We start from the raw sequence: 14454 nt of genomic DNA, 5'->3' as shown, positions 1-14454 counted from the left end.
GCTAATGCTCCCTCTGAATTTCATTTCGCGATTTTCCGGATTCAAACGCATTCACTATTTTAAGTTTATCACTTAATGACAGTACTTTAATTTTCCGTTTTGACATGATGCAGAACAAAACTTTCCTTCGCAATTGATTAACGATAAACTGAGTAAGTCCGACAAACAGGACGGTACACAGGCACACGTGTCCATTCGAAAAGAATGCCATAAAATAACAACGTTATTTAGTTCCACGAAATAGAATAGGTTCAATATTGACGAGAAAACAATACAAAAACAATGGAAGGAATTTCCACAAAAGTTAAGAATGAGTCATAAAATAGCAGATGTTAAATTTTTTATTTGTTTTGTCATGTTCCTCCTAAATAATATAAATAAATAAAGCTCAACTGTCGCTTATAGAGGTATAGATAAGTAGCAGTCTCACTTAAGGAGGTCCATGAGGGAAAAACGACTCTCTCTTACAGAGGTTTCTGTTTCTCACTAATAGAGGTTTTGGGAGCTTAAAATGACGGGTCCTGGCTATTACTCTCACTTATAGAGTTTTCTCACTTATCCAGTTCTCACTTACCCAGGTTTGACTGTAGTTGTTTTTTTTCAATCTAAAAATCTGATGCTGTCCGCTTTTTCCTTATACGGTAATGTTTCGATTACAACTCATAATCTGACATCGGAATTTTACCGACTTTTCAATTGTTCTTATCTTAATTTAAAAATCTACAGTGGTTTTTACGGATGCTCCGTTATAACTAGTGAACCATGCATCCGATTGACTTGAAACTTGGTATCCATGTAGAAAATACATGTACTTAATGGATAAGCTCATATTTATATGAGTGTTGGACTCCCTAATAATAATGATAATAAATAATAATGTTAATTTTAAATGGCCAGCAAAGCGGGCGAGTACCTACGGCTACTATACCTATATTATATTTCTTCTGTGCGTGTGTTTGTCACTGTACTCCTCCTAAGCGGCTGGACCGATTTGAATGAATTTTTTTTGTGTGCGTTTAGGTGGCCTCCTGGATGGTTTAGATTCACAAATCAGCAGATGGTGCTGCAGTCGGTATCTAGGTTATTTATCCTTCCTAGAGATAATTTATATGGCAAAACAACGATTGCCGGGCCAGCTAGTATTATTATATTCTTAGAGAAGCGAACGATATATATTTATCGATATATTCAATATGGACGAACTTTGCTTTGTTGAGGAGACCTGCGCTCACTCAAGAAGGATACGAATCGATCCAGTACTAAATTCTGTGAAGTACTGCTCTTGCTGGAGCTAGTGTTATCAAATTCTCTCAGGTTGAGTGAGCGCGTAGCTGAAATAGCCCCTTAGGCTACCAACGAATAGGTAGGAGAAAATAAAGAAAAAAAAACGAATATGTACAATCACTAATCAACATGAGGTCAGTCAGGGTTGCATAGGAATAACGACCATCTCACCCTTGAAATAGCACCTGAATTAGCTTATCTGTTAGCTTTATTCACGGTAGCACACTGCGAACAACCTGTTGTTACTATCGAAGCCTAAATTTAAACTTCTAAACAAGTAGAGTAAGAGTTCTAATGGATTTTATTACACTAATAGGCAGAATTCACGGCCGTATATGGTGTTAGCCGACATTTTACGATTGCTGTCCCACCCTTCAAACTAGTATACTTTCGATAGCGTAAAGCTGTGTATGTGGTGGGATTGGTAGGGCATTGTTCATTATGACCAATGCCCCTCCAATCTCTCGACCTCTGGTAAATCCGCGCGGGTAGGTACCACCACCCTGTCTATTTTTGCCGTGAAGCAGTAATGCCTTTCGGTTCGAAGGGTGGAGCAGCCGTTGTAACTATACTGAGACCTTAGTACTTATATTTCAAGGTGGGTGGCGCATTTACGTTGTAGATGTCTATGGGCTCCAGTAACCCCTTAGCACCAGGTGGGCTGTGAGCTCGTCCACACGTCCCAGCAATAAAAAAAAAAAAAAAGTTAACTCAAATTTGTATGCAGTTGGAACAGCGCCCCTAGCGGCAAACTTTCAAACTCCATACAAATTTGAGTTAACTTTTACGCTATCGAGAACGTTAAAAAACTCGCACTAAGCACACTGGAGGCATTTTGAAGGGAATATTTCTTAATCTTTTGAAACGCGGTGTTGTCAATTTAAATCAGTTCCCGAAAAAAAATACTATGAATACCTACACTCGTTATAAAATCATTTAAATCGTTTTGAACAGAATATAATTATGAAAATGTCTCACAAATGCTATTATAATAAATAAATAAATAAATATTTACTAACAATCACGCCACTTTAACTGGTCCCGTGATAAGTTCGTAAAGAACTTGTGTTACAGGTACCAGATAACGGAAATAAATGTAAGATTTTTATTATACACATACACATATTTAATATACATCCATAACCCTGGAAAAGACTTTATATTTATCATACAAATATCTTCCCTTGGCGGGATTCGAACCCGCGACCCCCTTGTGTAGTGACCATGTCACTTACCACTACACCAGACGGCCGTATTATTAGGTAGTTTAGTATATTGAGTGTGTTTGCACTCGCGTATATTCAATATGAAAAGAAAACCTGTGCTAATTCTCACTACGTACATATGTACATAGTTCTTAAAGTGGTCATATCTCTGTAGATTTGTATTTAATTTTATCTCTATGCTCTGTTCTGGTTTTTTTTAAGCTTAGATGGATGGACGAGCTCACAGCCCACCTGGTTTTAAGTGGTTACTGGAGCCCATAGACATCTACCGCCCACCTCGAGAAGTTCTAAGATCTCAGTATAGTTACAACGGCTGCCCCACCCTTCGAACCGAAACGAATTACTGCTTCACGGCGGAAATAGGCGGGGTGGTGGTAACTACCCGTGCGGACTCACAAAAGGTCCTCCTACCACCAGTTTTTTTTTTTTTTTTTATTGCTTAGATGCTTAGATTGTTTATTTATTATACATTATATCCGACATTTAAGTAGTTTGAATTAAAAAATCATCACCCATGCGGTCTGTACCTTTGTTTTCTTGTTAATTTAAATAAAATATTTGTAATTTACCTACTGTCTATCTCTCTCTGTAATTGGATTGTCGAACGCCATCTTTCTTTTCTATTAAGTCACAAATTAGTATTCAACTTATCGTAAATAACCTCGCGAGGCGTTCTTTGAAGTAAATAAATCGGCTATTTTAATTACACTGATTCTAATATATAATTTCATATATACATGTAACCTCTATACGATTAATCCTTAAAGAGGTTAATATGCTATTTATATCATTCTTCTATAGATGACATAAATAGAATTTCGATTATTGAAACATTAGAATATTAGACATATAAAGAGCATTTTTGCAATATTAAAATATAAAAAGATTTAAAAATAATGGTGAAGCAATAGCTTTAAATGTTGTTTCTCTTTATAAGAGCAACTCAATTGCTATAGTTTTACAAAGCTAAACTGTATTTTGATTTAAAGAAATAAATACATTATATACATATAACTCAATATAACAATAGCATCAGACACACAGAATGATCGTAGAATTAATTAATTCAAGAACAAAATTCCACGTAACGTTATTATTTACGCTGCTTTGTTAATTTTTCAATTAAAAAAATAAGTCGCTACGTACTTACGTGTACGTGTTTATGGAAAATCAGACATGTTTTATCTATAGTCGGATTTTTTATTAGACGAAGTAAACTGACGTTTACTGTGTTGTCAGTTTTTGATGAAATAAAAATAGTGTTGTGACAAAGTGAACGATTGAAAAAACTCCTGAATTAATGAAATTGCCTCGATTGTCTAGTGAATAGTTAGTGTGCCGAACTGCCGATATCGGGCACGGGGTTCGAATTTTAGCCGTGCTTTGTACATACCAACGAGTTTTCGACGAAACATTATGTTCCTATGGTATCTACCTGTACTGAATACCGAGTGTTTTAAACATTAAGAAAAACATTGCGAGGAAGCTTGTAAGACTGTCCTATTTCCAATGCATCATATAGTTGAAACTATAGATGTATAAAATATAACAATTATAGGTACATAGGTAATGAAAATAAAAAAAACTGATTGTAGTTACATACTACTAGTAACATATTATTATATTGGATCACTTTAATACAATTTTATTGTAAAATATAAATAATATTCTTTTATAGTTTGAAATTAATGAGTAACTCTTCACACTCATTGTTCATTTATGTGATTGAACGAGAACTGAACGCATCACTATTACTTTAAATATAGCAACATTATTTCACAAAGTGACATTAGCTACTGTCAGCTGGCTTCGTCTAATTAAAAATCCGACTATAAGTATTAATACGTGAAGCAAACACTTTGTATACCGCTTTTTACGAGAATTGCGCGGACGGAGGTGTATGAAATTTTTCACACTTAGGTATAGTTAATATAGAGAAAGAGTGCAGAATGCCAATTTTTTTTTAATTGTGCATAAACGATTGGTTCATTAATACACGAAAAAAAACATTACACACACACACGCATGTATACTCTTTTGTTTATTGTTAAAGTCTGTGGTCAAATTGAGAATAAATTAATATTGTTTGTCTTCAATATTATTTATCTATAGTGTAGTCTTGGCGAAATTTGTTATTACAAAGGTATGTATATGATAATAGTCTTCGACAATAGACCCTTAATAATGTTCAAGCTTTTATTTTAAACGAATTATAGCCGAATTTCGACTTACCGGGCGACCATTCGTTTTTCGACATTGGCGCGCAAATTATCTAAACAGAGCGCTTACGTCATCAATGTGAGGATGATTCCCACAAGAGTAAGTAGATAGTTACGACCGGTGACGTCATTTAGTGCCAAAACGATCGATGAATTATGTAAGTATTGTAAGTCGTTCATTTATAATAAAAATAAACCCTTTTAGACCAATGACAAACAGTAATTTTATTGCTACCTCCAAAGATCCTAACAAGCATTTTCTTCGGTTTTCGCCAATCATAAAAATCGCGTTTTTTACTCTTAGCGTGATATTCTGATTTAAAAATAACTGTGACTGTATTTAAAACGTCAGAAAGAAATGTAATGACAGTAAGAAAAGCGAAATTAAAGCATAAACGTAATTTTGAATATACCTAACCTAACAAATTATGTTTTCTTTTGTTTAAGACTTTTTTTTACTAGCTCTTACCGCGGCTTCGCATATGCGATCAAAAAAAATCAATGTAATTTCTCGTGGGAAAACGATATGGAAGTATAGATTCCTAAATATTACGACTAGCTTACGACAAATATGAGATCACCCGTCGAGATTTGTGTAGGTATAGCTTGATTTAGATTTAGTGATCTTTTAAATATAATTACGATCCTTTATACGCCTGTAATCCGGCGAATGGTCGCCTCATGCGACGAATAGAGATACAGACGAACCGATAGATAATAGCTGATAGAACAAAAACCTGTCAAATTAAATATTGTTCCTTCGGCTCTTAATGAAAAGTCGTAAGCGTTATTAATGTACAGGCGAAAATACGCTGTATCGTTGCAACATAGGGTATTTTGTTGTTGTTTTGGCCAAAGCCACCAGTGGAATAACGGAGTTAATTGCAAAGAGAATTCCTCAGAGCACTCGATTTCTATATCGCAGCTACGCTTATTTTAACCTTTTTTTTATTGCTATTGTAGGCAGACTAGCTTACGGCCAACCTGATGGTGAGTGGCTACCGTCGCCCATGGACGTCAGCAATGCCAGGCACAGAGCCAAGTCGCTGCCTACAATTAAGTACTCTCCACAAGCCTCGTTTGAAGAAGGGAATGTCATAGTGCTCGGGAAACACCGTTGAGGGGAGCTCATTCCAAGGCTGGATGGTACGTGGCAAAAAAAAATTCTGGAAGCGCACCGCTTTACCTTATGATTATATAAAAAAAACAGGCCACAAACGTACACTGCCCTCTACCTAGTCAGGTCATAAGTATTGTCACACAGTAAAAACTTTTCTTTTAGAATTTTGGCCACAAAAAAGTTTATAGAATTCGAATTTCGAATTGTTCAAGAAAATAAAAATGTATACTTTATAGAATTTTACTCATTTTTAAATATGGAGTGGAGGCTTAAAGAAGACCGTGTTGCAGTTATTGCGTTGCATCGTTGCGGTTACGCGCCAATTCAAATTTTTAACATACTGAAAAATTTGAATATAACCAAAAGATTCGTTTATCGTACCATCAAACGATACAATGAAGACTCTAGTGTAGATGACAGGCCAAGAAGTGGTCGCCCTCGGTCTGTTAGGATTCCAGCAGTGATAAAAGCTGTGAAGGCGCGAATTCAAAGAAATCCCAAACGTAAGCAGAAACTGTTGGCCCTTCAGATGGGGTTAAGCAGAACCACGGTGAAAAGGGTGTTAAATGAAGACTTAGGGCTTCGGGCATATCGAAGAAAAACAGGACATCGTTTGAATGCTCGTCTAATGGACCTGAGACTGAAGAGATGCCGCGCTTTGTTGAAGCGGTACGCGGGAAAAAAATATCGGGAAATTCTTTTTTCGGATGAAAAAATTTTTACCGTAGAAGAGAGCTACAACAAAAAAAAATATAAGGTGTACGCACACAGTAATGAAGAAGCGAGCAACCGTATTCCGCGTGTCCAACGAGGTCATTTTCCATCCTCGCTCATGGTATGGTTGGGAGTTTCTTATTGGGGCTTAACAGAGGTACATTTTTGTGAGAAAGGTGTAAAAACGAATGCAGTTGTGTATCAAAATACAGTCCTGACGAACCTTGTGGTACCTGTTTCTCATACCATGTTCAATAACAGGCACTGGGTATTCCAACAAGATTCGGCGCCAGTTCATAGAGCGAAGAGCACACAAGATTGGCTGGCGGCGCGTGAAATCGACTTCATCCGGCACGAAGACTGGCCCTCCTCCCGTCCAGATTTGAATTCGTTAGATTACAAGATATGGCAATACTTGGAGGAAAAGGCGTGCTCAAAGCCTCATCCCAATTTGGAGTCACTCAAGACATCCTTGATTAAGGCAGCCGCCGATATTGACATGGACCTCGTTCGTGCTGCGATAGACGACTGGCCGCGCAGATTGAAGGCCTGTATTCAAAATCACGGAGGTCATTTTGAATAAACTTTAGTGTCATAAGAATCTATGTTTTGTTAAGTTCATTTTGGTATATGAATGGTTACATAATGAATAAACTTGTTTCAATTATTTTACATTAAACATGTGACAGAATTTATGACCTGACTATGTATATAACGTTCCCACCAATATGACCCTTAATCTCATAATATGTGAACCAGTCTCGACAGGTTTGAGAAAAATTGTTACCTCCCTAATTGTTTTTAAATAGAAAATACATACAGTAATTTGATAAAAATGTGTTATCATTTATATTAGTAGAAGTTGTTCGCTATAACAAGATAAGTAATGTTGAGGTGAATAAAACTATATTTTTTTCCCGGGTTATAACAAATGGTAGAGCAACCTAACCTGAATATAGCAAAGCTCAATTTACCGAATTACTTGATATAACAAACATTTACTTGTTCCCATCCGATTTTTTATATCGAGGTTACACTGGATAATATTTAAAATAAATCAGGAAACACGTGCTATTTTTGTTCTTTTAACGTAGATATTTACAATGAAGTTTCATCATTCTCCTGCCCTTCTCCCAGTCACCTGGGGTGGGCGCAACATGTTTTCTCCTTCCATACTCTTCTATCATATACTATTTCTTCGCTCACTCCCCTCTTACCCATATCATCTTTCACGCAATCCATCCATTTATTCTTAGTTCTACCTCTTCTTCTATATCCTTCCACATTCATAGTTAACACTCTCTTACCAACCGCATTTTCATTTCGTCTCATCACTTTGACTTTGAAGTCGTCGTGGCCTAACGGATAAGACGTCCGGTGCATTCGTGTTGAGCGATGCACCGGTGTTCGAATCCCGCAGGCGGGTACCAATTTTTCTAATGAAATACGTACTCAACAAATGTTCACAATTGATTTCCACGGTGAAGGAATAACATCGTGTAATAAAAATGAAACCCGCAAAATTATAATTTGCGTAATTACTGGTGGTAGGAGCTCTTGTAAGTCCGCACGGGTAGGTACCACCACCCTGCCTATTTCTGCCGTGAAGCAGTAATGCGTTTCGGTTGGAAGGGTGGGGCAGCCGTTGTAACTATAATTGAGACCTTAGAACTTATATCTCAAGGCGGGTGGCGCATTTACGTTGTAGATGTCTATGGGCTCCAGTAACCACTTAACACCAGGTGGGCTGTGAGCTCGTCCAATCATCGAAGCAATAAAAAAAAAAAAAACATGTCCGTACCATCCCAAACGCGCACTTCTCAGTTTCTCTGTCACAGGTGCCACTTTCAGACTTCCTCTAACATATTCATTCCGTATTCTATCCATTCGATGACGTTTAAAATATAATAATTTATCGAGTATTTATCCTAGCTACATATACCACAGTTTTTTTTATATTTATGGTCTTTATGTAATCACCGCCAAACAATATCTCCTTAGGACGGTTCTAGAATATTTAAATGGAACATTAATAATTTAAATTTTATACGTAGCTTAGGTCAGTTTTTTCGTTATATACAGATGTCTGAAACGTTACCGACTGTATATACAAATATCGCTAAAAGCGTGAAAACACATACTTTTAAAAATTGTTCACGCACCGCCTGTCATCCGTGGTGATAACTTGAATAAAAAGGTCTTCCCTGAACTGTATAAAGTTTCAATTCGATTGAATAGGAGGGCGCCACACCGATCATGAACAAACATTCGTTCTTTTATAGATTTGAATTCTACCCGTAAATATCACCTGATCATTCTCAAACGAGGGTGGTGTAAGAATATTGATAATTCCAGCGGCGCAAACAGTTTATTCACTGCTAGCTTTTTAAGCCCTGTTACAATTTGATTTGTAGAAAAAGTAGAAGAGATTTAAGAGACATAATGCTAGTCGAAATTCATCTCTATATGCAAGTCAAATAATAAATAAATAAATAAATTGCTTCGCTTATGAGATAATGTCAAGAAATTTGTCAGAGAAATAAACTTTAGATACTACCATACAAAACAGTGAGATGTATAAGTTCTCTTCGTAGCAGCCCTGTTATTGAGAAATCTCTTGTATTGTTCACACTGAACGCCCTAACCTGTATCTTAAGGGGGGTGAAGTGAACTTAACCCATAGACACGGCCCACTGAGTTTCTCGTCGGATCTTCTCAGTGGATTGCTATTCCAGATTAAGCGAACCACTGCTCTTGCTAAGGACACTGTTAGCAAGCTCAATTGAGCCCATGAGCTCACCTACCCATCCGCGCGTACCTAGAATAGCCCCTTAGGCTATCAGCGAATAGGTAGACTAAAAAAAGATTAACTAAATTAAACTAACCAACAAACCGAGATGGTGTTCTCGAAAAAAAGAAAATTCATTGGCTTACTTTTAAATCTAGGAGTTCAATCTTAAATCTCTTTATAAATCTTGCATTTAAAAATCTTATTTTTTTATGGGATTTTATGACCTGGCAATTAAGACCTTTAGGTCAAGTCTTATTTTAATTTTAATAATACGTAACTTTTTTATATGAAAATGATATTATGAGATGATATGAAGTTAAATATTATGAAAGATGGCATGAAGTAAAATGAAATGAAATGAGATGAGATGATATGGGATGAAGTATAATCTCAGTAAAATGGTGGTCATTTACTGAGACTTTTACAGTGGACTTGTTGGAAGATCCCGAGAAGTTAAATTTAACAATATTTAAAACTACCTTCACGATTTAATCTCGCGATTTTTTATCTTCATTATATTATTTCTGACGTTTCGAATACTCCACTGTTTTTACAGTCTGTTGTCACAATCTTTCGTGTGATTATAGGATAAAAGTAAGCTTTCATAATCTCTGAAGGTTTGAAGGGTGGGGCAGCCGTTGTAACTATACTGAGATCTGAGAACTTATATCTCAAGATGGGTGGTGCGTTTACATTGTAGATGTCTATGGGCTCCAGTAACCACTTAACTGTGAGCTGGTCGTCCACCCATCTAAGTAATAAAATAAAATTTAAAAAAATGTCTACGACTCCCAAAAGCCGCATATAATGCTACAATTTTTAATAACCAACCAAGACGCTTGGTCGGAATTTTACAAGTCTGTATTCGTTAGCGGGTCGAATTGAGTCAGTAAAATTGTGCCTTCATTTTCATCATTTGAAATTGTGCTCGTCTTGAATTAATTATCGTCTTGAATTAATTAAAGTCGATTCGTTATTATATTTTGGTAGTCTTGAAATTTTAGACTATTTTTATTTGAAGTTTTACGAATTTGTAACGATAATTTTGTAAATCTTATTCCGTTTTGGCTGTTCAATTGTATTTTAAAACAATCAAATATTTAATATTCGAAAATAGAAACCAATTCAGATGTTATACATGATTCTAATGACCAAATCTCTGTTACAGTCACTTAGAAACAGCTTAAAGATATCTTTCTCTAGTTTTTTTTATAATTTATTTTAGAAACATATTATTATCTGTGCACGCATAGTCACACACTACACTGCCGTCTCCGAAGACTGGTTTCGTTTTTTTTTTTTGCATTTACATATTGTAAACACACATATTGGAGACGGTTAAAATATTCCACTTTCTCAGAACAGTATCTCTGTAGTAGGTGTATATATGTATCTGCCGTATTTTATATCCAAATATAAACGTCATGATTCCATTTTAGAAATACAATTAATATCGAAAGGCGTACGACGTGTGCCTTTTAAGCCACCGGGGTCCGTTTTCGCAATCGTCGTACGAAACAAAATTGATTTCTCTTAACATATTGGTTAAGACTTAATTAGGTCTGTATTAATTTCATTGATCACACTAATTGAGTTGTTGTTTTTTTTGGTGGTGTTATGTCTCTCTTACCTGATTGGTGGGCACGTCGATGACGACATACGCTAGGTAGACGATTTCCTCCTCGTCGGAGCCGAGTGCCGCTCCGCCTAGCCCTGCGGTGCGCACATGCAGGGCGCAAACCCAACCACCGTTGATCATGGCGCCATGCACTGCGCTAACACACTCCAACACAGCCCCTCCGACTATCGTTAGTACACAAACTTACTGTTCTACGATCAGTCCATTCGTGGCTAATACTCTGAGCTGTCTATCTAAAACGATCTTTTAACCATGTTCGAATTTCCGCGGTGGCTTCCTAACGAGGCCCGTTTAGGCTAGTGTCAGGTCCGTGCCGTGGCCCGCGAACCGAATCAGAAAAATCCACGCTCCGTGCTTGTTGAATACGTTCTCAAACGCGCCGAAAGCACCTTTTAGAAACCCGACGGTTACCCAACATGGAACAAGAAGTCGCGTGCGGCGCGGACGTCGTTTTACCGCTAGCCCGGCTACGTAAGCTATTTCCGCTGTCGGTGAAAACCTAGTATTAACTCACTTAACACATTGACGGACGTATTCGCGAAACAGGACTCCGGCGCCACCGTACGTACGTACGAAGCCAGCTTTGTATTTGAGCGATACCGAAATTTTGAATGTCCTATTAATGTGTCACACGCGATATTGTTTTCCACTTCGCACGCTCCGATAGCCGCTTTAAGGCTTTAACTAAGTTTTGTTGCCGATAAACGTTTTTTATGGAATATTTTGGGAGTTAATTTGAATTAGGGCAGCTCGAGACAAGCGCGTCTGTCCGGTCGGTGGATCGAGTGCCACTGGCTGGCGTGCTCGCCCCCAGTTGACACTGCGCAGGTAACGCCAGGTGAGCGAGGCGACGTTGCCAAACCGTACGCTATCATTGATGAGATAGCTGCTGCTCCTGACGCGTCATTTCGAAATTCACGCTTCGTTTGAAAACATTGTAAATAGCTATTTCGTTAATTTTATTTTAATTATTTAATATGTAACATTACGAGTTGTCAATGAAGCGCGTAACGCTTTTAAAGTATCTAAACTGTTCGGTCCGCGTCGTGCAACGTTTAACGTTCGGTTTTGGGGAAGCGAACGCTTTTAATTTATTGTTCGGTGTACATTACGCATCGTGTACGGCGACCTCGTTAACGTTTCTCAGGGAAAGTGTAAATAGACGTGATTGTTAACGATTGCGTAGTTAAGGAATTTAGGAATATCTTAGGCAAGGTCGATTAGTTGATAATTAACAAAATAGTAGGAAAGATTAACTTGATCGAATGTTTTTTAACGAAAGCGACGAATTTGTGTGTATTGTGTTAGAGTATTTTAACGCGCTGATAAAGTATGCCCCCCGCGATTATTGCGCAATGTCCAGAATTTTTAATCATCTCTGAATTACTGAATCTTTTGTTCGGGGCACCGATGTCCACTGTTGGACATAGGCATCCCCCAATCCTCGTCACATTGACCGGTCCTGCGCCGCCTATATCTAGCGGGACCCCGCGAATCATTTAAATTACTAAATCAATAGGTACCTGACAAACACCATTTTTTTTATCTCTAATTTTTTTTACTCATCACTCAATTTTTAATTATATCATTCAAGTACCTCTTTCCAGTATACGCATACTTAATGCCGCTTAGTTTTACAAATTCGTATTTATTATCCATAAATTAATTAACGAAATCTAGAGAGATATTTCGTATGTCATTGACGTAATAAAATTTTAATCTATCAGCTGACCGTAATTCAACTGATTTGAATATAAGAAAATCATATCAAAACCTACCTCAACTGTAATCGAGTGATCGGAAAGAGGACTATTGTGTAGGTACATACGAGTAGGTACGGAGATCCTGCCGCTCAAACAGAGCCCACTGAGTTTCTCGCCGGATCTTCTCACTGGGTCGCGTTTCCGATCCGGTAGTAGATTCTGCGAAGCACTGCTCTTGCTAGGGCTTGTTAACAACGTCCTCAGGTTAGAGCCCCGTGAGCTCACTCACTTGTTCCGTGAATCTGGCATGACCTCGAATTACTAAAATATGTAGGAAAACAAAGCCATCCTGAAAATTTCTGCTCCGAGTTTTGTTCGTAAGGCAGGACAGCCGTCATACGTAGTACCTACTTCGACTCCACGTCTGACGTATGTTCTCCCGTACAGTCTAGGTGAACAAAGTCATGGCACACCCGATGAATTACCGATTTTACTGGTGGTAGGACCTCTTGTGAGTAGGTTCTTGTTTCTAGTTTCTAGGTCTAGTTTCTCGTCGGATCTTCTCAGTGGGTCGCGTTTCCGTTCCGGTGGTACATTCTGCGAAGCACTGCTCTTGCTAGGGCCAGTGCTAGCAACACCTCCGGTTTGAACCCCACGAGCTCACCTACATGCTAGGGTAATGCTGATATAGCCTCTCAAGGCTACTAACATAAGTAGGCAAAAAAACCCAACCCACCATAAAAAAAAATATGTCCGGGATAATGATGCTTTGCCGTACCTAAAGCTCATAAGTAGGTAATATGTATACAACGTTTCACAATTCAAATTCAGTGAAATCTTCGTTGTCGACAAAAAGTGCTATGACCAATGTCTTTTAATTGGCGCTTACGATTCTCTTATTCCTTGACAAATTTTAATTTTGCTATCCGAGAAGACAAAACAAAACAAAACGGTCAACAGACGATTTGGTTTTGGAAGTTGCATTGACGTAAATGCAAATAGCATCTGTGTGCACAGATAAATTAAAAACAAAAGAGTTACTGTAGATTATATTTCCTCGTAGAGTCTGTGAGATTTGGAGAATCTTAAGCAAAAAAAACACTAGCATTATACGTCACTGCCATCAGTGATTGTCATCTGTCAAAATAAACTGTCTCTTAAAACTTAAAGATCCTTCCTCCTGATATTCCTCGCCCCATTGATCTCAAATCCCTTCTTTCCCTTGGCAACTCCCCTTTAGTTTATATTCTTAGTTCATTCATTAACCATAATAATATTAAGCTGTGTTTGTCTGTCTTTTAACGAACTAGCCCCTGTATATATATTGTGTGCGTCTTATTTGTTTTATGTACATCAACAGCGATCCTGTCATCAAACATTCTCAGCTACTCTTTCTCTTTCTCTTCTTTAATTCTCAGTTACAATCTGTGACCTTGCTCGTTCACGAAGCCCGCTATAGAAAGCAAAGTATTATATACACTTGACATTGGCGAAATCTAAAAGAAATAAGAGATGGATAGATAGATAAAAGTTAAAACTTAAAGAAGTAGGTACCTAATTGGTGAACGCGAGTTTCTTTAGTAAATTTTGTACGTGCATGCGGGATTTGAATATTGGCACAATCAAATCGTTCAATACGAATGCACCGGGTTTTAGGCCACGACGACTTGATCGTACTGTTTTTTTTTTTCTTTTTTTTCTACCTATTCGCCGGTAGCTTATGAGGCTATTCCAACTACGCCCAGATGGGTAGATAAG

General features: G+C 37.6%; 1 protein-coding gene across 2 annotated transcripts in view; it reads right to left on the bottom strand.

Annotated features, from left to right (window-relative positions):
• fus (epithelial splicing regulatory protein fusilli) overlaps window positions 1–12016 on the bottom strand; it is a 128077-nt gene extending 116061 nt beyond the window's left edge. For both annotated transcript variants that reach the window (XM_089735864.1, XM_089735863.1), the window contains exon 1: window positions 10985–12016. In XM_089735864.1, the coding sequence (XP_089591990.1) occupies window positions 10985–11113 (129 nt within the window). In that variant the 5' untranslated portion in view covers window positions 11114–12016. The remainder of the gene's footprint in view (window positions 1–10984) is intronic.
• Between the last annotated feature and the right edge of the window lie 2438 nt (window positions 12017–14454).

The sequence above is a fragment of the Bombyx mandarina genome, chromosome 20 (genome assembly GCF_030267445.1).
Source record: "Bombyx mandarina strain Sakado chromosome 20, ASM3026744v2".
NCBI classification, from domain to species: Eukaryota; Metazoa; Arthropoda; class Insecta; order Lepidoptera; family Bombycidae; genus Bombyx; species Bombyx mandarina.
Note: the sequence above shows the minus strand (reverse complement) of the source record. Positions and strands in the feature narration are given on the sequence as shown.